At 42.8% G+C, this 23,399-nt stretch overlaps 1 protein-coding gene across 1 annotated transcript in view; it reads right to left on the bottom strand.

Annotated features, from left to right (window-relative positions):
* Window positions 1-271: 271 nt before the first annotated feature.
* grip2b (glutamate receptor interacting protein 2b) overlaps window positions 272-23,399 on the bottom strand; it is a 133,065-nt gene continuing 109,937 nt past the window's right edge. Inside the window, exons 10-25 of the mRNA XM_084026517.1 lie at window positions 20,914-21,069; window positions 20,385-20,537; window positions 20,119-20,305; window positions 12,548-12,693; window positions 11,588-11,668; window positions 10,535-10,598; window positions 10,213-10,358; window positions 9,074-9,218; window positions 6,467-6,606; window positions 5,942-6,136; window positions 5,675-5,834; window positions 4,164-4,278; window positions 3,701-3,914; window positions 3,272-3,516; window positions 1,558-1,704; window positions 272-718 (exon numbers count right to left, since the gene is read on the bottom strand). Coding sequence (XP_083882643.1) covers window positions 545-718; window positions 1,558-1,704; window positions 3,272-3,516; window positions 3,701-3,914; window positions 4,164-4,278; window positions 5,675-5,834; window positions 5,942-6,136; window positions 6,467-6,606; window positions 9,074-9,218; window positions 10,213-10,358; window positions 10,535-10,598; window positions 11,588-11,668; window positions 12,548-12,693; window positions 20,119-20,305; window positions 20,385-20,537; window positions 20,914-21,069 — 2,468 coding nt within the window. The 3' untranslated portion in view covers window positions 272-544. The remainder of the gene's footprint in view (window positions 719-1,557; window positions 1,705-3,271; window positions 3,517-3,700; window positions 3,915-4,163; window positions 4,279-5,674; window positions 5,835-5,941; window positions 6,137-6,466; window positions 6,607-9,073; window positions 9,219-10,212; window positions 10,359-10,534; window positions 10,599-11,587; window positions 11,669-12,547; window positions 12,694-20,118; window positions 20,306-20,384; window positions 20,538-20,913; window positions 21,070-23,399) is intronic.

Here is a 23,399-nt window from a genome sequence, read left to right as displayed (position 1 = left end):
GGGACAATTATTTTAGAAACGGTTGGTTCAATCTTTCAGTGAGTGTTAATACACTTTCTTTAAACAAATGGAATCTGCAAACTGAGCAAAGGTAGTAGTGTGTTAACATATAATATTGTGTAATAGTGTGCACCATCAGCACAAGAAATGTCTATAAACCTGTGGTCTGGCGTTAAAAGCAGAGGAAATTGCAACACTAAAATTGCAGGTTGTATTCATTTGTTTCAAGTGAAAACAATATTTAAAGAGTGATCAGTTAATGGCTGGTTGAAGTGCCAAGTAAGTGGTTGTTTATGTTGCAACAACACTGTGAGGACTTCCAGCCAGCCTCTGGGAGAGCGTCTCTGGAGTTCCTCTGCATTGTGCCAGTGCTCCCATAGAGAATCATACTGTTGAACAGCAGTTTAAGTTTGCCCTTCATCACCAGTTATAATGTCTCCTGCCTGAGTGGATGCATGTGTGTATGTCTAGAGATTCATCAGGTTGTCTGTCTGTGTGTGTGTGTGTGTGTGTGTGTGTGTGTGTGTGTGTGTGTGTGTGTGTGTTACAGGTCCAGCGGGTGGTCTAAAATGTTGTTATTGTCCTCTGTGTCGTCATCGTCATCCTCGTCGTTTGCCAGCGGGTTGCGACTGATGACCAGCTCCAGTCTGTCCCCGGCCTCCGTGATTAGAGGTACCGCCAAGCAGCAGTCAAAGTCCCTCGTCCTCACGTGGTTCACCTGGACGGAGACGGAGAGACAGCGGCTGCTCGGGTAAATGGTACGGTCAGCCGTAAATGGTTGGTTAGCAAGGAGGGTTATAACGGTACACATATTCGTAACGGTTTGGTATGCGACATCCTTTCGGTTTCGGTATACTGCACATGCGCAGCAGAAATTCTGGAGTGAGTTTTACCAGGAACATTTTGGCAGCGCACCAGTTGAGGTCAGCTGTAGCATGCTAGTTGGTTTAGCCCGGTCAACCGGATCAATTAAGCTTATTGGAGCACAAAACCGTGTGCCTACACCGTTGAACTGAAGTCGGGTTGAAGTCGCTGGATATGTGCGACAACACTTCATTCAAGACGATACAGAATTAAGCTATGTGATCAAAATGTTTTCATTGATCTTTTATGATGGAGGATTACACAATCAGAAGTATTTTATTTTTTAAATGTATGGTGAATGGAGTCTGGAATGATGGGTGCTAGCCTACGCTAACATTGTAGCTGCTACATCAACACTCCAAATAAGGTAATCTAGACATAAATACGGCAGCGACCTTGTTGTTTGGACAGTTGCTGGTTCCTCCACATAGTCTGGTCTCTTGACTAATGTGAGCTACTATCGTAGAGCTCTGGCGACCACATACACAGGAGAAAACATTTGTTTCCTCCATTTAGGATTCAGCAGCTTCAGGATGACAGGACAGTTGCAATGCTGATGGGCTTTCGCATCACAGCGTCACGCAAATTTCTTGTTTTGCAGTCGGTGTGAACACACTTTTAGCCTTTTGCAGGTCAGTTTAGGACTGCGTATGTTAACACCCTCAAACATTAAATGGGTTGCCTTATAATTACCTGCAGGATCCTGTCGTAGGGTTTGAGCCCCGCTCGGTCAGCGGGCCCATCTGGTCTGATCATGTTGACGTAGACTCCCTTCTCCAAGAAGCCGTCTGACACGCTGAAGCCAAAGTCGTCGATCTCTGGGTCCTTTATCACCGTTACCTGCATGAGATGACTGGATGTGAGGTTTGGTCTGCTGTCATTGAACAGGAAATCCAAACGATTATCTCGATTTTTGAGATAGTATTTAAAAGCAAATATGTGTGATGCAATGTGCTTCTAATGTAAAGCATTCCCCCATGCTTCATGCTTTAGCAGGATCACGAAGAATACTAGACCACTTCAACAAACCACTACGGCTCAATATGGTACCACTGCAGGGTAAATGAGGGTTTTTTACATTTGGTAATGCAGGCCAGATGTTTTGCTAAAGCCTGTGGATTAACAGAAAACGAAACAAAAAGGCAGTATTACATGACGTATGAATATTGTATGATCTTTTAATGAAACACCGTTTAGAGGCTGTAACAGTTTGGCTAATGACCATTGAGCCCATCAGCAGAACAGATTTAATAGACTTTAATGCATTTTCTCCCTGTAGATAACAAACTGGGAAAGACAAGTTTGCGCAGTCCCTCGTCCAAGGGCTTAATTTAAAACCCACAGCGTGATGACTTGTAGCTGCCATAATAACCCTGGTTGAAGGGGGTTGGACCCCATATACTGTACATTATTACCGTATACATTCTTACTATATTGCCTTTCATCCTGCACTGTAAAAACATGATGTATGTCTCAAACTCGTAGAAACATTTTACAGCTTTTTAAACTTGAACCCCTTTATTCTTGTAATTTAATTGTATAATATAATAGAATTTCCAATCCAAAATAAGTATGCTTTTTTTTTACAGAAGGCAATTCGACATGTGTCAAAAACACGTGTAAATGATAATAATAAAAAATAAAATAATACTAATAATTATAATAATAATTTAATAATGGATCCTGACTTACTGCCACAGCTTACTGGGACATTTGAATAGAATGGTGGCAACGTTATTAGTAACGTCTGTGATTTTCCTGCTATAATTAGTCAAAACGTCTACTGTGAGAAAGGTGGCAACCCCCCACACAAAATTAATTAATTCACTCAATTACTGATTTTTGGTGTGAATGGGCTAGTGTGTAGCATTTATGGGGGGAGTATTGGCAGAAACGGTGTATAAACGGTGTGTATAAAGTGTGTATAAACGGTGTTATACGGTGTATAGTCACATGAAATTGAGAATTATTGTGTGTTTGTGACCTTGGAATAAGCTTATATACATATGCAGCCATGAAGAGGGCCGCGGTTTGTCTACAGTAGCCCAGAAGGGACAAAAATTGGTTCTAGATAGGGCCATTTGCATCCAAATTTGAAAAAAGGGCCTACCAACACCTCTCAAGCTGGTTGATTGGATTTTGTTTTTACGTACACAGATAGAAAATAAAAACAACAAGGAATTACATCATCCCCTTGAAGTTGCTAAGCAACCAGCAAAGACACTGCACAAAATGCAGCTTGCAACTCCCCCTAAAACCTTAGCTAGCTCGGTAGCTTTGAGCAAGGTGGGTGTGTCATCCACCATTATTGAGCACCACCAGCTCCTTCCACGCTCTTCCTCTTTGCCCATTTTTGGATTAGCAGGCATTGTCACTGCCAGGATGACGTCTACAGTTTTGAACTCACTTTGTGGAGCTCCAAAGGCGTCGGGGACAGAATCCCCTGCATCTCCTCTTTGATCCGACGAGACTCCCATGTTCTCTCTGACACCCTCAATGAGGCCTTTGGCTTGGACTCGTGGTGCAGGAGAGGGGAATGGTTGTCTTGGTGAATGTGGGTCCCTTGGTGCAGGTGGGCCTCATGGTGCAGGTGGGCCTCATGGTGCATGTGGGCCTCGTGGTTGAAATGGGCCTCCTGGAGCAGGTGGCCGTCTGGGTGGAATGAAATTAGTTTTTTAGTAGAATGACAACAGTATTACTACATTTAGTGAACACCAGGCTTGTACATACCATTTTGTTCCGTTTCCCCAAATTTTAAAGCCTGTTTTTTGTTTTGTCAGTCTATATTATAGGCATGGGGAAACAGCAGCACCCGCCACATCTGCCATTGAATTACCTTGGTGGAGTTGGCCCTCTTCATGCAGATGGGCCTCCTCATGCAGATGGGCACCCTGGTGGAGGTGTGTGCCCTGGTGCAGCAGGTTCCCCTGGTGCAGGAGAGAGTTTCTCCGCAACGGGCTCATCCTGCTGTGGCTCAGTATGGGCTCAGCTGGTGGCTTGTTGACACCGTCTACACCCAGACTGATGGCTGTTCCTGTCATGATGGATGCCTGCACAAAATACACATAGATACAAAATAGGTATATTGATATGTTCAAAGCCTATCATCACTCTACATCACTGAGTCTACGGAATAACACAAACCCTGTTAATGTGAGGATTATAATTAAGTGCGTATTATCCATGTTTTATGTTAATGCTAACATGCTAATGTAACCAACAGATAATGTGTGGCAGCTTTGTGGTCCAACTGTTTGTTGATAAATGCTAACGTCCGTAGTTTAAGTTTGCCCACTGACCTCTATCTCTCTGAGGAGTTCTGATTGGCCACAAGTCTCCAGATCCTCAAGCGCCTGACACCAGAAACTGTCATCTGGATCCAGCAGAATACCGTCTGGTGGTTGGCCGATAAATCTGTAGCACACAAAAACACAAAATTAAATTAAATGGAGCTGCTTCAGATTCAGGTTCATTGGGTGGACAATCACCAGTGGCCCCACAATATGCAATTATCACAATTCCAAAGTCACGACACTTATTGAGATATTGCGATACACAACATTTTGCGACACGTTGAGTATGATGATTATATATAAAGATAGTTATTACCTTTTTTCATCTGCATATTACACAGTTTGTCATATGTCATATGGAAGAAAAAAATAATTTCGGGGACCCCCTGCAGTAACTCTGTGACCACCTATTGAAGTTCTCTACAGTCTCACTCAAGAAGACACATCGACCAACACAAAATCATAAATGTCATAAATGTTTCATCAAGCGCCTGACGAATGTTTTTTTACCGTCTAGTCCAATCCTGCTGATTTCACCCTATTATTGTGCATCGATACAATATTGCGATGCAAAATATCACGATACTATGGTGTATAGTTAGTAAAAAAATAAATAAATCACATTTTAAGCCACCAGACAAACATACATGTTTGGACAAACAGTGTTTTGTCTTGAATGCAAGTGCGTTTTCTCTATGACCTTTCTGTACATTAACGAGTCATAGTAGTGCAAATAAATGCGTACAGTGACATTGAGTCTGCACATCTAGGCATAAATAAATGGGGTCGGATCAGCAACAAAGCCGATGTAAAGACAGAGCAGTGCAACATCAGGCCCGAGGCTGTAATCTCTTAACACCGAGTGTCCTCGACTGACAAGATTAATTCACTTTCACTGAGCATCTGATTTTTTTCCCTCCTCCCACATTAGTGTTACGTAACCCCAACGTTGCTATCCTCACAAGGCTTAACCTCCCGACTCATCACTATACGCACAGAGACACAAACACATGAGATACGACTCAGCCAGTCTCACTGGCTTCATGACTCAACCTCCACACTAAAATTTCCACTTCACTACCAACTCTTGCCTGTAATGACACCAACCGCAGAATCAAATGCAAACTTCTGTTTAAACATGGGTTTGTAGATCAGCATCAATTAAGTAATACAAAAAGAAATCAATCAAACATTTTCATAATTTTAAGTGAATTAAGTAACTTGCAAATGTTTCTGTTTCTCAAATTTGAAAATTTCAAATTCAATACTTTTCCACCTGATTGATGTTATAAATGGAACATATTTGGACTGTTGGTTGGACAAAACAAGAAATTTGAAGACAGAACCTTGGGCTTTGTGAACTTTCAATGAATTATGTTTTCTAAAATACAAATCAATTAACGGGAGGCACAATCAATTACATTTGTTATCATTGAATAATTGTTAGCTTCACTATACAGTAATTTCAGGGATCGTACATTTTTGACATTGACACATTTAGTCCCATTCAGTCCTACCCAGGTGGTTTGTCCCAGTCGTCCTCGCTGAAGCCTCCATCGCTGAAAGGGTAGTTCTTTCTGCGTCCTGGAGGTGGTGTGGTGCTGCGCTGCTGCTGCTTGGCACTACGCCATTCATGGGGGTGGAGGGCAATACCAGCCGCCTGGTGGTTGTATGTACCTGCAGGAGGGGTTACACATCGTCATTATATATAGATACACCAATTAACTTGCAGATAGAACCATTTGGATTTGCATGTCACACACGTGTTTTAATCTCAAGCTTACCCTGGCTGCCATAGCCGGCGTCCAGCCCCGAGCCATCCCACGACTCCATTGCAGAGTCGACGCTAGGTATGGTTGTGGAATAAAGCTCTGACAGCTTATTGGTCTGTTGGCTGTCCGTCAAATCGTCCTCGTCAGGGTCGCTGAGCTCGTTCTCTGTTGTGTCCTCCGCCTCTGCTGCCTTCCTCTCGTCTCCATCTTAGCAGAGACAAAGTTGGAATCAGGTTTAAACTGATCATCAAATGAGATGGGGGGTTTGGTTGGTTGGGGCAGGGACCATCCCCTCTGTTAAAAATTAACAAATCGCCTACTGGCTACTCTGAAACTAACCGTACTCAGACCTTCTTATGAGGCGGTCTAAAATATACATCAACGCCATTAACGCTTTCTGGACACCAATCCACATTGTGTACAGCAAATCCATGTTGAAATCATCAAGAGCTGCCGGTGGGAAGCACAGTACTGATTGGCTAAATATTGGTGAAACAGATGGACCAACTACGTTCACGCACAGTTTTTCGTACTTACTGTCAAGCTGTTTTTTTATCTTGAGGGTGACCGTCTCTCCAGCCATCTGCAGCAAATGGATAGCTTCACTCAGGGGTTTGCCTTTCAAACTGACGCTGTTGATAGCCAGGATCCGATCCCCCACATGAATAGCCCCCGTCCTGGACGCACATGAAAACATGACACATTCACCCATACAGAGGAAGGTAAGAGGACTCAAGACATGAGGTTAAATCAATCAAGACGATCGCTCTAAAACCACAATCAGCTGCAAAGACACCCAATACTATCAATAGTAAAGTTCTATTGAGCAAATATTCCAGTTCTGGGGCACCCTGAGGCGTTCCTAGGCCAGACAAGATAAATATCCCTCCAGCCTCTTCTGGGTCTACCCCGAGTCCTCTTACCTGTTGGACGAGCCCAGAAAAACTCTAATAGGAGGCATCCAGGATGCATCCTGATCAGATGTCCGAAACACTTCAGCTGGCCCCTTTGAAGCAAAGAAGCTCCAGCTCCATCCTGATCTCTGAGCTCTCTAAGGCTGAGCCCAGTCATCCAACAAAGGAAGCTCATTTCAGCCACTTGTATCTGTGATCCAATTCTTTGGGTCAATATCCAAAGCGCATCACCATAGGTGAAGGTCGGTACATCGATGAAGTAGTAAATCGAGAGCTGAGTGTGTCTGGTTTGGGGACCTCAGAATTGCTCTTTGCAGTTGATGTGGTTCTGTTGCCTCCATCTGCATGTGACCTTCAGCAGGCACTGTGGTTTGCAGGTGAGTTGGTAGAGGTCGGGATGAGAGTCAGTACCTCGAAGTACGACGCCAGAGGTACTGTTGGAAAACGGTGGGGTGCACCCTCCGGATTGGGAGTGAGTAACTGCCCCAAGTGAAGAATTCAAGCATCTGTGTCGTTCAAGAATGAGTGTAAAATGGAGCAGCGGATTCTGCTTTTTAAAATTTGCGTTGAAAACAAGACCACGATCAATCTCACCATTATATTTCCTCCCCTAATAAAACACATTTTCAAGCGCAATTTAGCCGTATAGAAATCTAATTTCTAATTTAATACTTTCCATGTTTACAAATCCGATTTGGTTTCAGGAACTTAATTTAAAGTTATATAAAGTTAGGGTCACAACAAGGTGACACTGGAATGAATAAGACCTGCTCCCTTTCATCCCACTATCACTAACCACTGTATGAAACTATCTTTGCGGCCTATGGCTCTCTGGGCGTGAGATAAGAGATATTATTCACTTTCATCTCTTATCTCACGCCCAGAGACCCATATACATCACATGTACATGCACAAGTGATTAAAGCCAAAGAAGGGTGTGTTTTTCTGGATGTTTTTATCTATAGTTTCTATTTACCTGAACTGATTCAACAACATAAAAGCACTCAAACGACTGAAAGAAAAACTAGGTTGGTGTGAACATTTTCCATGAGCCACACAGATGCAGATATCTGTATTCCTGCACTTTCTTCTCTGTCGGGCCGAACCAAGTTTATTTATAGGGCACTTTTAGCCAACGGGTCTGAGGCGTAAGTGTTTTATCGACTATTGTTTAGGACAGGAAATAGAAAAACTGCATCACAAACTCCAAGAAATGGGGTCACTGAGTGTACATGTGTCTGGATTTGTGGCAGGGAAAGCAGAAGCTGCCTCCGCTGGGTGTGTTTTGGTGGAATAAATCATGAGTCGGTAACAAAAGCTGATGTTTCATGGTGAATAAAGTGTGGTGGACTATATGTCAGCTGAATTCCCCAATGGATGCTCATGACTCACGAACATCTTTATCGTCATCATTGGTTCAGTCTCGTTGTAGTCACACATCATGTATCTCCTTATCTCATCTGCCATCACTCCATGTCACATGGCTCCTCAGACACCTTGGTGAAGATCTCTGCACTACTGTGTTCACTTCACTTCACACAGTGGACCAGCAAAGGTTAAATAATGTTTTTATGCTGATGTTTGTGCTTCAAATCTACACAGTAACTACGTTTGTGTTCAGGGACAAAGTGTTCCTGATTGCTATAAGGAACTGTTCCTGAAAGAACATCGTGTCCAAAACATCTCTCTGAAGTCACAGCGGAGCTGCAAGTGAGGAGTTTCATGCCGCCTTATCACCACAACTTATGGTGCACAAAGGGAGTTTTTCAGTACCCATTTTATTTAGTTAACATCCTTATATTAAGCCTACAGGCTACAGCCACCACAGTAACATCATTAATTGAACACATGAGAATCCAGATGGATCCAGATCCAGTAAGGTTTCAGCTCGGGGTGCAGCTCTGTCGCTTGTGTTCATCAGATCCACCCATCACTCCTCCACAATCCAAATATGGTCATTTCCTTCAGTGGTTGTCAAAACAGCCAAAATGCTGAAATTTGAGGCTTCAAATCCATAGTCCAAATCCATAGTCCACAAACCAACAAGTGACGTAACCATGACAAATACAGTCTATGGTTGAAGTCATAAACTCATGTTACAATGTTAACGGAGATTAATAAATCAAGAGAGAAGCAGGGTATTTTTTTCATAAACATGAACAGAGAGAGAGAGAGAGAGAGAGAGAGAGAGAGAGAGAGAGAGAGAGAGAGAGAGAGAGAGAGAATGTACCTCTCGGCCAGGCCTCTCTTGGTGAGACCGGATATAGTGATGGGGTCAAAGGGCTCCTCGGTGCCTGAGATGGTGATACCCAGAGGGCCTCCATACCGCTTCAGCTCCACTGTGTAGATGATGCTGCCTGACGTCTCCTGCTCATCTGATACATGCAACACACACACACACACACACACACGCACACACACACACACACACACACACACACACACACACACACACGTTATTCTAATGTTTCAACTCCAACGAGTAGATGAAACACACACACTAAACTAAAACCTCTTCAGGTCACTTGGTGATACTGCATCACGTTATCCGTTAATGTGAAATACGCACACACACACATACACACACACGCACGCACACACACACGCACACACACCATTCCAGAAGTAGGTCAAAACTCCTCTCAAGACAACATTGCCGAGGAAGACACAGTTTCCATGGTAACTGGGGAAAAGACTGCCTCATCATCATGTGAACACATAATCTCTGAGTTTTAACCCTGTCTGTCTGTCTGTTCGCATGTGATCATAACCTGTGACTCATAATCTGGCATGATTACATAATCCCTCCCGGTATTTATTTGTGTGTGTGTGTGTGTGTGTGTGTGTGTGTGTGTGTGTTTTGTTTTTTTGTACATCTCATCACAACATGGTGGAACAGAGTGACATCTCCCCACAAAACACCTTGGATTTGTTAAATTAATTAACGTCAAATCACACAAATCCAAGATGGTGGCTGGAAGATCGGCAACACGTGACCAAGTGGCACAGCACAAGGGTCCTCTGCTGGAATAAATCTCCTGGTACACACACGAGACCAAGCAGATCATTTCATCGTGGATATTTCTTTATGATTTAATATGTAGTAATAATACTTATGTTATGTTTCTGTTTCCCCACTGAGCTCAATAAAGACTAATTTCGCAGTATTTGACCATTTCAAAAACAGCATCAGGAGTCCAGAAGTTGTGGACAGCACCACCACCTGGTGGCCAAACACTGTTAATGCATCTCCATAAAATCTCAAACCTGCTGAGCTGATGAGCATTATTTAATCACATAAAATGCCTCTGGAAATGGGTTTCAGTCGTGCTGCGGTCTTCAAGTTGACTCGCAGCCTCGCGCTCGTACCTGAGTTGTCTTCGTCCTTGCGTATCTTCAGTTTGACCAGTTCCTCGCACTGTTGCAGGATCTGCTCCGCGTCGTCTCTGGAGCAGTTCTCCAGCCTGATGTTGTCGATGGCCAACAGTTTGTCGCCCGGTTCCAGAGTTCCTGTTCTGGACAAGAGAGAGAAGGAGGCACAAAGGTGGAACCGGACATCACTTCTGTTGTGGTCGCTCTACGGCGCCCCTTTATTCTCAGTCCATCACACGTTCTGATGGACTTTCTTATCTAGAGATTAGAAGAGAGATTGACTGAGATCGGTAGAAGAATATAATACTCATAGAGATACCTGTGGGCCATGCTGCCCTTCTTGATGTCAGAGATGATGAGGGGCTCTCCTGGCTTTTTACTGGCTGTGGAGGGAGATGACATTACACTAAACAGTAGCAGCAAGTAGCATCGAAAACAAATGTGAAAAAAGCATTGATAATAAAATCAATAATTGTAATGTAACATCATATACACCAATCAGAGTTGATTTTATCTGCTGCTGTGGTCCTGCTCATACTGCCGCTATTATTCCTGTTAATCATAATTCTATTATTATTATTTCTGCTACAATATTATTATTAGCATTCTATATCCTCTGTTATTTTTGTTAGTAATAATTTTCTCCTACACAATACTTGAATAAACACACGTTTTAAACAATTTAATGTATTCACACTGACTCAACCCGTTATATTGAACATATATAATAACATTTGATGGAATGTAATATGTTTTCAGTATATAATTATTCTTAGTTATTGCTGTTATTACTGCTCATATGGATTGACTTATTATGAATTATTATGATATTTATTACTCTCTCTCTCTGAGGTTCCTTCCTTCTTTTGTTTTTTGTTCAACGTTCTTCGGGGTGTTTCTCTTTATGACATAATCTAGTTTTATGAGATAATGCAAAGAAGACACATTTTTTTTTGCATACATTTATGCAAAAAAATAAACTACAGCATTTGTAGGCGGGAGACGGAGAGGACGGATCAAGGATGGATCAAGGTAACGGACACCAAAAAGATCTGGACTGATAAACTACAGGTAAGTGGGAAATATTTTGACCTGGAGATGAACTGTCCCTTTAAGAGACTAAACCATGAAAAACAGCTTCAAACCTAAAGATCAAAAAGTACAATATGTCCACATTCTTCTGACCATATAAGGCCAGTGGCTTGTGATTGGTGTGTGTATGTATACCATTTTTAAAAAGAGTTAATGTTTATAGCTGAGCCGTTTCGGTCTGGTGACATTCAAACAGTCAGCCAGCAGTTGAAAACAAATAATAGATCATATGAACAGTGTGTGTGTGTGTGTGTGTGTGTGTGTGTGTGTGTGTTCCTACCACTGATGGTGAGCCCCAGCTCCACTCCTCTTTTCTTTGGCAGTTTGACGTGGAATGTACCACTACTGGGCACCACCGACTCTGTGGCATAAACACATGCAGAGAAGCCATTATTATATATATAACAAATGAGTCTTTTCATCCCCTTAACGTTTGTAATTACAAGGCTTTTAGCTGTTGCTCTTATCTCCTTTGAATTGCTCTTCTCTGGGACGGAGCAGCGACTTCAAATCCTTGCCGCTTGCCTGTGTGAGTCACTAAACACTAAACCGAGTCTTCACCCAGGTGATAACATGGCGGATGTCAACCTCCCTGGATCAGCTCCTTCAAACACATGGAGAAGCTTCTAGCAGGCATCAGTGTTGTTCCTGTCTGGACGTTTGGAGCCGTCTGACCCGCTTTAACGTCCAGAGTCAGAGTTAATGGCTGAGAACCGGCTGCATCGATGCTTTGGCTTGATGGGAACCTAATAAAGCATTCTAATTGCTCTCCGTTTAGAGGGCAAAATGCTAATTTCATAATTACACGCCCGCTATGTTAACGCATTAAATGATGCAACGTTATGAAAGGCACCAAAAACATGATTTATAACTGCGGAGCTGCACAGCTCTAATCGAGTCAAAGTTTTTAATATTTTATTTCAGTTAATGGTTGCCGTTTCAGTAAACTTTCCCAAAGAGAACGATGTCTTTATACAATTATCAGAATGTTAACGGATACATTCACATTCATGTCTTTTGTTTACCACAGGTTTCATATATTTTGCTGTTTTATTTCAAAGGATGGATGTAAAATTGTTCTGTGAATAATGGAACTGTTTAAGCAACTCATCACGTGGACCCACGTCCATGCTGGGTTTTCTTTCTAGAAACTATTGTTTTAAAGGGGCGACATGACTTTTAGTTCCTCATTTGAGTTGAGATGATACAGGAGCTAACGTTTTTTTTTTATTCCACAAACCTGCTACATCGAATTCTATGTCCAGTGAGACCTTATTGGTCAGCGCCGCATCTCGGAGAAGCTGATTGGCCTCTTCCAGTGTTCCATCTTCTGTGGGGATTCCGTTGATTGACAGGAGTCGGTCCCCGACCTGCAGCAAGCCACACCTACAACAGGAGTTAATATGGTGATGTCAGTGTTTGGAATGTGAAATGCAAAGCTGGAGAGGTCAACACCTCTAGAACACACAGAATACGTGGATCTAAAAGCTAAAGAGTTCACCTTTTATCAGAGTCTGAAAGTTAAAAATCCCCCACAGCAGCCATAGCTAGTGTAGCAGGATGAGATCATTTCCCCTGCTCCAGGTGAGTGAATGTTTTGCTTGGCTTTTTATTGGCTAATTGCTACATCAGACACAGTATAAAATAGGATATGGGTATCTTCTCTCCCTTTTGCTCTTTGGCTCGCAGTCCCTCCCACTTCCTGTTCGCCTCCTTCCCCTCCTCCCGCGGCTGCGTGCAGGTATGTCGGCAGTAGCCATCCGATTTGCTGTTGTTTCGTCTAAGTCAGGGATGCCAGGGTTACGGACCCGGCCCGAATGTACGTCACATCCGGCCCGCGGGTGATAAGGGGAGAATATTTTTTTTTATTATTATTTTATCTATTTAAAAAAAAAAAAAAAAAAAAAAATATATATATATATATATATATATATATATATATATATATATATATATATATATATATATATATATATATATATATATATATATATATATACCGTAAATCCTCTAATACTGGCCTGTATTCTATTACCGGCCAGTCACATTGGACGGGGCAAGTGTCGACAGGCAGCGTTATTTCCACCCTTCCCATTCATTCAGTCAGTTTTCGCGTCGCAAAGATTTTGGCTGAGTTCTATATTAAAGGATTTACGGTATGCCCTGCAATGCATTCGACTCACGGCGAGTGTGGAGAGACGGGCGCCGCTGCCTCCCGCAAGCTCTCGAAAATATTTTAAACTGAATGTTGTCCATGTAAAATAAAGACAGATTCAGCAACTGCATAGCTTATTTCTCGCTTAAAATGTTTTCAGAAACACGTTTCGGTGAACTATTGTCGTAAAATAAGAGAGTTTTCAAACGAGCCGCCATGTTGGTCGGTTTGAAATCCGGGAGCAGACAGGACAGCTGTGAAAGAGATCGTCCAATCAGGTGCAGCCGTGACGTGTGCACGTGATTGTATGAAGGAGAGTGCCTGTCAATCATCCTCCTTTGTAATGTATGTAATTTAGGCCTCATTGTGAGGCTATTTTGGTGCCAATGCAATTTCTTTTTGATGTGTAGGCCTTCATGAATAATTTCAAATAGCCTACCTATCCATGTGTTGAGTCAATGTTTGGCCTTTTCAGTCCGAAAGTGTAATCCGGCCCCCTGAGGTCTCACTTGAAAAAAATCTGTCCCCCTGTCCAATTTCACCCCGGCATCCCTGGTCTAAGTGGTGTTTCGAACTTGTAGACGTTCGTGGACCTCCCCCCGGTCGCGGTAAACGGCTCGTGTATTGCCGATGTGTGCAGGAGCGTGAAGCTCCCCCTCTCCCTCAGGTGTCTGAAGCGGATCGGTATGTATGCCTAATGGCAACGTTTTATATCATGCACTCCTCCTCAGTGTTGTAAGTCTATTAATCTACTGTTGACAGGAACGCTCGGTCGGCGTTTTTGGGCGTCCTGTGGAACGGCGGCCCTGCTGACGACAATTTGTCACCCTGCTGTTTTGCCTAGCGGCTGTTTTGCTTAGCGCTGCCTTGCGCTGTTCTGCTTGCGCTGTTTTGCCTTGCTCTGCTTTGCGTGGTTTTAGCCTGGCGCTATTCTTGCGATGTTTTGCTTCTCGCCGTTTTGCCCTAGCTGTTTTGCTTAGTGCTGCCTTGCTCTGCCTTAGCGTAGCGCTGTTTGGTGAACTGGCTCTGCTCTGGCTGGCGTGGCTACACCTGTGCGGCTCTACTTTGCGTTGAGCTTCGCTGCGTCACTCACTGCTAATTACACTTGGGCATTCCCTCGTTCTGATTAGTTTACGTTATGCCACATGGATTTGTACATCTAAATATCTGGGTTGATATTTATTATTTTCTTGTTTTGGCTAATTGTTGGACTATTTTGTTTAATCATTAATATTGGCATCTTATATGATTTTTGTTTAATTTGATTTGTAAACTGGTCGCTGCCAACCATTTAAGTTTCTTATACATTTTGTTGTTTTGTGCATTTGGTTTTGAGTGTGGATGAACCCCATTAACTGTTCCCCACTTGTCCTTACAGGTGCCCCCCCAGTTTGATTTCCTTTTTGTGTGTGACTTGTGTTTGGGGTGTCTTCTCCTCTCACCCCTCACTGACCCCTTAGTCGTCGCTGGCCGATCTCAGCCCTGGTAAGATCTTCCCCTTTTCTGAATCCTGATTGAATGATGTGTACTGGTTTTTAATTATACTTTATAATAAAATTGTTTTACTGGAACCACGTCTCTAGCTGCATCTATATACAAACCTGAGTGCCTTGGTAATTGCACTACAAATTATTAATTCCTTGGGTGAAATTCCCAAGGTGGCGTTGTTGGAACTGTAAAGTTGGTGTTAAAGGTTGTATCGGCGATTCTGATTGCCCTCACTTCCGTTGCGAGATCCAAAACAAACCTCCCTCCCGTGTTTTGAAAATGAACGTGCCCATTTTCATGAACGTGCCACCCACCCCTTGTCTGTGATTGGTTGGAACACTGATTATTTTGCTTTTGAGGTGTTGGGAGTACCATTTGTTTTTGTGTGCGATCTCAGAGCCTAGGCTGCCTAGAGAGACGCGTTTTTTTGACGGCCTGCTTATGGGGGGGGGGGGGGCAGCTAGCAGATCGTAAGGTAAAAACAGATGAATGTGATAATTTATGTTTCGGCCCAGAATCGCTGATACAACCTTTAAGATTATCTCTCCAATCCGTAACTATTAATATCCTCACCGTGCACTTGCACGCGGCCGCCACACTAGTGTTAGCTAACGTTAGCACAGCAGCCGTAGCTAGCATTAGCTAACCTAAGCACAGCAGCCGTAGCTAGCGTTAGCTAACGTTAGCACAGCAGTCGTAGCTTGCTTTAGCACACCTGCAGCCAATGTCAAAATAATGTAACTTCACCCCTAATAGACAACAAATCTCCTGAACAAGCCTGAAACTCCTCAATATTTAGTCACCACAACACCTTGTGACATTAGTATGTGGGACACCTTTTGTATGAAACCAGTATTCATAAATTGCAGACTATTGACGGGGAAATATCACAGTATTACCGTCTGTACAGCAGTACTAACGCAGCGGTGCTGCTAACACCACAATAACAAAGTCCTTCGTCCTCAACACAACCATGTTGCACTGGTGACTGACTGACAGGCTGCATGTTGTAGAGACGAGTTTGAGTCGAGAAAGAGATGGGTTTTATTTTGTGTGGTGTTTTTTACAAAATAATCGTTGAGATAACACAACACAAACGGTCCAGCCACATACGAGTTTTCACCTAGTCTTGTTTCTGGTTGGACTGGGACCAGGCCCTTAAATTTTCATGGGCTCATCCAAGTTCTTAGGAATCTTTTAAAAACAGCTTTGGTTTGTTTTCAGTGGGGGTGAAATCCCCAAAGAAACCTTAATAAGGAACCCTCCAGTCATTTCAGTCGGAATGGCCCATAAAGATAGCGGTTTCGAAAAACATCTTGATATTAAAAAAAAAAGAAGCTATTTTCTGTGCCTTATTAGATATGATTACCCCGCAGGGTTAAAACGCTCCCAAAGGAGAGAGAGAATCTCAAGCACGTAGGTGTGTTAATCGTCAGCAGCCCCCTACCTGGAATGTTTTTTGCCTTTAATTCGTTTTGCATAGACAGTGGATGCCGGAAGCGGCTTCAGACTCCCTGCTGTGTCATTATTTTTAGCTACTGTAGCTTTCAATCCTGCTGTTGGGATATTAAAGATTTGTTACCAAAACGTCCACCATTTAGACACCCCCAAAGCTGGCTCGTCACAACATAAATCAGATCTGAAATGAAAAGCAAAGCACATTAGCGCTGACTGTTTGAGTCATTAATTATGTAAATGCCCTTCCTTGGCAAAATAGAGGAATGTTTCAAGAGTCATTCCGTCTTTAGAGATATTGGCCTGCGAATTCAAGGAATTTTGGAAGTGAAAGTCGTTCCAGTTATACTTCTAGGGTACAAATCCACAACCCTTCTTTTGCTAACTGCTCATGTGTGAGCTCAGAATCACCAGACAGTCCTTAGTGTGTCCATGACTTTTTACAGCCGGTTAGCCAACCGCTGAGTATTTAATGAAGGTCACACACTGCAATGGTGAATGAATTGCCAACAGAGACTCAACCACAAACTAATGCACAACCAGAAGGGCACAGACCTATGAAAAAGGCCATTTCAACATGTGATAAATATCAGGTGTGTATTCGCCATTACCAGCTAACAATTATCTCGCGTTTAAAACGTTGCAGCAAAAAGATAAAGCAACTATATTCTGCTTACAGCATTTAACATTTGATAAAACAAAACTCGGCAACGTAGCACAATTCTAAATGCAGAACCAACAGCAAGTCTAAACCAGTGACTTGTCAATGTTACAAATGAAAAATCTCACAGAACATATTCAGATCCTACATGGTTCTTCTGGGTCATTGACATCATTTCTGTTTATGAAAAGCTCCTTGTCACCACACCAGAATCTTATACAGTAGTACGTGGAACTTTTTTTCTGTTTGGCTTAAGGGTCAAAAGTCATGAGTGTGGTTTAAAATTGCAGCAGTGAACTAAATGAGAGCCATATTATTAAATGCTGCTCAGAGATGTCGTCCCTTTTTGCCCGAAGACGATGTTTGACGGGAAAATGAAGATGAAGTGATTTGTCTGACATTAACTGCATCGCTGTTCTACCCTTCAGATTTGCAGCACATTTCAGATTTTCACTTGTCTGAATGTGATGCACCCACACATACACACAGTTGATATATCCTTCATTAAGCTTTGAGTGGGTGACCTGTATTAATTTACAGTCAGACATCTTCGTTATCTACCGAGTATTAAACTTTCTCTGCCTCCTTTTTTTTCTTTTTCTATAGTTTGAAGAATAAGCCCTATATTTTTTAGCTGTCTCACTTTCATTCCTCTTATGTCATCTTAATTCCTTCCTGTTGCTTTTCCTTCATCTTTGTCGTGAAATGTGTTTATATTAGATGTTTTTGGTGAGTAATTCTCATGATCCAGCTTTGATCTGCAGTTTGTGCTATGCTGAATATTGGTTTGATTACCAGTTCTGTTTTACTACCATGGTGTTGCAGAAAACAATTTAGAGTTTATAGAAGGCTTCAGTCTCATTTCAGCATCCCTGAGAGGCTACCAATGAATGTGTGGCTACAGCAGCAGCTCCTGCTCACCAAACAGCCATTAAACGAATCCAGCTGTCCACGTCTAGAAATGTTGTTTACTCGATGACGCATTATCCACAGTCGGGTCTTAATTGTGTTTCGGCATTAAACATTTCAGCTATTTCAATTAATATTTTTATATCTTCAAACTGCTGTTTGATAATGTTAATCGTATACTGAAGTGCCTTTTATTGTCAAACGTACTTTTGTTTTGCTCTTCATTCATCATTCACTGCTGTAATGGGCCAATCACACGTTGCATTAAATCTCCCAGCAGCATTAATGCAGGATCATTTGTAAGTCACTTTAGATAAAAGCGTCTGCTAAATGCCCTGAATGTAAATGTGAATTTAAATGTAATTACAGGTTAAATCTAAGCGGCAACCTCTGGTGCTGAGAGATGACGATCTGACCGAGTCCCTAAAATAAACCGATCCCATACGCCCTTGCAAGGTTTTAATGAAGTGGTGAATATGACTTTGTACTACAAGTCACCTTTATATGTACAGCACATTTAAAAACCAGAGTTGTACCAAAGGGACCTTTAAGCTGCTATGGAAGTAAGTACTGGACTGTTGGTGGGCAGAGGAGTTGAGTAGCCAGTTTTATTCCATATTCCAGGTTTTAGTGCAGTGTATTGGTTAATGGAGCGTATGAAATTTTAATGCATGTTCAATCAAAGTAAGCTTTATTAATATAGCCCGTCTAAAAACAACAGGAGGGACAAACAAACAAAACAAATGTGCCACCCAGCCTGTGGGTCACTGATGCTACGTCCATGTTATACAGTCCTTGTTTAAAACAAGACACACACGACTTATGGTATTAAAAGACTATAAATGATGGCTATGTGTAATTCAGGGTGGTGTGAAGGGGTTTATTTGGATTCATCCTGTCAAGCAGGGAGGAAGGTACTTATTGATTCCTCCAACGTGGGCGAAGGGAAGCCAACTAATTAGTCTTGTTAGTGTGGGCACTAATGGAGAAGGGAGGGTGGCCTCAGGGTGCACAAACACACCCAGCACTTAGAGAAGCTGTTAATAACGATGGGAACGTCAGTCAGTACACGACACACACACACACACACACACACACAAACACACACACACACACACACACACACACACACACACACACACACACAATGAAGACACATCGAGAATTCACACAGAACCTTTAATTCATGTGTATCTGTTAACAACTTCATTTAGGTGCAACAAAAGACAGATTGCAAACATACACACACTTCCGTGCCAATAGAAAACTCCCAACTTCACTCATGTACACGCAGTAAAGGCTCGAAAACGTTCATACACCCACACATCACACAGAGCCCAGCAGAGCTGTTAATTCACTGCCAACATCAGTCACACATGCACACGCACATGCACACACACATGCATACACACACACAGGGAAACGGAGTAAAGCTGCTAATGCAGCATCAAAGTCGCACACAAAGTTAGTTTAGCTGCACTACATGCAACAGCTTCTTGCTCAATAGAAGCTACTGTATGTTACTAGAATGTAGCACCACCACCAGGGGGCGGCGACTCTTTGATTGTATAGAAGTCTATGAGAAAATGACCCTACTTCTCTCTTGATTTATTATCTTAGTAAACATTGTATACATGAGTTTATGGTCTCAATCTCTAGATCTGCCACTTGTGTTCATCAGATCGACCTGTCATCCCTCCACAGTCCAAATATGGTCGCATCCTTCACTGTTTGCGAAACAATCGAAGTTGCCAAATTTGATGCTTCAAAACTGTAGTCCACAAACCAGCAGGTGACATCATCATGACTACATCGGTATTGTGTTCCTTACTTTTTTTTAAATATAATATATACTCTCGTTTTATTAACACCTAACTGCTCAGTTGCTCAAAGGGCCAGCGTCCCAGCATTTTAGGGGATTTACTGGCAGAAATGAAATGTAACATTAACAAAGTATGTTGTCTTTACCGTATAAACCACCTGAGAAGAAGAATCATCACGTTTTCATTACCTCACAATGAGCCGTTCTTATTGAGCAGGTCCTCTTCAACAGTCTAGCTATAAACACGAGGAGGCTTGTATGTGTTTAAGGTTTTTGTGGCAGAGACTTTGGTTAAGAACATAAAGACGGTTTTGTGCTCACCTCTCTGCAGAGCTGTCAGGCTCTATGAATCTGATGAGTGGGGGTGCAGACAGAGTTTCGGTGGCGAATATTCCTCCCTGCAGTTGGACCCCAAAGCCGTTGAGTGGGTCGCCCATGAGGACGACCTCGCTGGTCTCTACGTGAACCACCTGACCACCTGGACCCACCGAACTGGACGCCAGAGACACTGAACACACGCAAGGTTCATATTTTTGATCATTCACTTCCTTTCAGAACAATGACATCATAGAGACTGAGAGACTTACGGGAGCTTTTGTGCTCTTTCTTTCTCTGCCGCCGTTTGAGCAGCGAGTTACGTGGACTCATGGGAACTGTAGTCCTGGGCAGGGTGCTGGAGCTCTGGCTGCTGGGGCCCGATGTAGTCGTAGAGCCGGGAGAGAAACTAGCAGAAACCAGAGCTGCAAAGAGGCAGAGAAAAGAAGCTAAATTAGTTGTTAGACCTCCTCAGAGTACTGGAGGGTTTCAGTCCAGTACAAAAGTAAAACACTTTTTTTAATTATTTCAATTATTGATATGACAATAAAAGCAACAATATTATTAAAAATAATGATGATGATGATGATAATAAATAAATGCGCCTGTACGCATCCTGTGTTGTGTTATTGCTTGAGCTATTTAGAAGATGGTTATTAAGGCTGAGACCTGTGGTCATGTAATAAAACCTTTTGGATGAATCAGGATGCATCTCGACCTTTTAATTTGAAGGAAATGATAATCCACTGTTTTCACCAAAGTAGCATGAAAACAGACAACAGAAGGTGTGTGTGATCTTACACTTGCAGTAGTCGAGGCTGTTGATGGTGTTGTTGTTGGAGGCGGTCCACGACTTGTTGAGGGTGGCGCTCGTGTTGCAGAGGGCGGAGTTTGAAGGGTGGCAGAAGTTCACACATGGGTCCCAAGAGTGTGGGTGGTCCGATTTCTGGACCTTCACTGAACACACAAAAGTGTTATATTAGTTCCCTCGAAGCTTAGATGAGTCTAACTTTATCCATTACATGGCGAGCAGCTTTTTGACTTAACAGGAGATGGAACTTTAAGAATAAAGGAGTAAAAAGGTTAAAGTTGTGAAATTAGACGGACTACAACGTGGCTTCACAGTGCAATGCTGACGAGCAGGAATGCTGGTGGACTCTGCCACACCTCGTCTGGTGGATCTACCGCTGACAGCATCGGCCTACCATCAGGGCTGAAGTCTGACAACCTACAAGGCTTCATGGGTATTTTTTTCTAAACTCTGGAGTTAAGCTGCCCTTTCGACGCCACACGTCCTTCCAGGAGAGCTTTTTGTTTCCTCGCCATGCGAGTCTTAAACCGCCATGTTGGAGTCTGAGGAGTCGGGCGACCGGAGTGTGACGAGAAACGCTTCCCCGACTTATCGTCCCTGAGTAAAAAATGAAGTCATTATGGTTCTGCAGTAACGCACGCACACACACACACATCTGAACACTCATCTATGCTGCAGTATCACACACAACTACAAAACCTTTTAATCAGATAGTCTATTAATAAAGCAGCGGCAGGCCGACCGCAAGGTCTCCTGCAAGGCCATCAGTGTCCTAATGAGCTGTGCACGCGTGCATGCACGTACACACGCACATGCACACACACGCACATGCACACGCGAAGAAAATAAATAATTTTGTCTGTAAAGACAAATGAAGGATGCAATATAAGACTGTGACCTTTCCTGTGTGTGTGTGTGTGTGTGTGTGTGTGTGTGTGTGTGTGTGTGTGTGTGTGTGTGTGTGTGTGTGTGTGTGTGTGTGTGTGTGTGTGTGTGTGTGTGTGTGTGTGTGTGTGTGAGAGAGAGAGAGAGAAAGCGTGTGTGTGTGTGGTCGTTTAAAAGATGACATTGGTATTTTTCTACATACATTCTCATGTTTGTATAGAGGGATGATGTCGTCGGTCACATCGACTGTTTGATATCTGTGGATGCAACTGACTTCACTGTAAAGTGGGTGGACAAAAACACAGGACTTTCACCCGGGAGGCCGCTGTTCATGTTCCCAGCGAAACTCATATTGTCGAAATCATCCAGAAGCTGAAACTTTCTTCACTCCGTCTCCCATTAAAGTTTCAACCGGCTACAAGACATAATAAGAAACAGAAAATGTGAAGAAACAGGTTTTATGTCTCTGTAGGGTCCTTTCCATAATCTTGACAGACAATTATATGATCAATCTGATTTTGTCAGAGGCAAAAACTGTTGCCGTCTGCACGTTCCTCCTCCAAAGTAGACCAATTACAGGCGCAGTTTTTCCTGTTCGTCACCAAGACACAAAAACATGGGAGAACAGAGTCCCGGTTACCCTTTAATGTCTCGCTACTATCTTAAAACCAACTTCATTGTTTTTATCACTTCAACATGGATTAGAATAAAACGGAAAAGACGAGCAGGAGAGAGAAAAAAGAGCTTAAGGAACAAACGATAAAAGACAAGAAAAGAGGGAAGGAAGAGGAGACAAAAGAAGATGGAGAGAACCGAGGAAGGAGATGAGACGGAGGAAGAGGAGGAGGAGGCTGTAAGCAGCATCTGACAGCATACACGAGAGGTGTAATGACTCTAATTAAATAGCGTCCTGCTTTTACTCCCCCCGTCAATCACTCCTCATTCATCCGTCAGTTATCCTTTCAACTCCGTCGCTTCCTGCCGAGATGAAACTCGCGGCCCACAAAAGCTTTTAGTCTATTTCAGTCCAGACTTGCTCTTCTCTCTCTTTCTTTTAAATCCCGTCTTCAATCCGTGCAAATTAAAAATTCTCCTACCAACCTGGGAAAAAAAGTAAAAAGGTGTGTGAATGAGAGGAAAAAGTAAATTAATTCATGTTTAATCGTGAGATTGCACGTTTCATGTCACACTGAAATCCGTCCGCAGCGAAGCATTAACCTGCTATAATCAGCGTTTCCTCTGTGAATCCACCGGTGCACATGAAAAGCCCTCACTTGTCTTCGGGTGAAGAAACGCTCCTTTAACTAATTAAGCACCAAGTTTTGCTGTCGCAGCTAAAATGTTTGTTGGTGTTCTGCGAGATACGGCGGCAGGCAGAAAGACACCCAGATCAGTGCGTTTCTTCTCCTCTTTGATTCGCTTAATGTGAGTCGGCCGACTTAATCAGGGCAAAATCGTTCTACTCTGCTGGAATTCTGGCTCCCTGTTCATCCAACATGATGCTGCTGAAGCTCAGGACTATAAATACATATATTATCCAGCCGTCACTATTGTATCTGCTGCTTCGTGCTGGCTTTTGTTATGTTTATCT

The sequence above is a fragment of the Eutrigla gurnardus genome (genome assembly GCF_963514095.1).
Source record: "Eutrigla gurnardus genome assembly, chromosome: 2".
Taxonomy (NCBI): Eukaryota; Metazoa; Chordata; class Actinopteri; order Perciformes; family Triglidae; genus Eutrigla; species Eutrigla gurnardus.
Note: the sequence above shows the minus strand (reverse complement) of the source record. Positions and strands in the feature narration are given on the sequence as shown.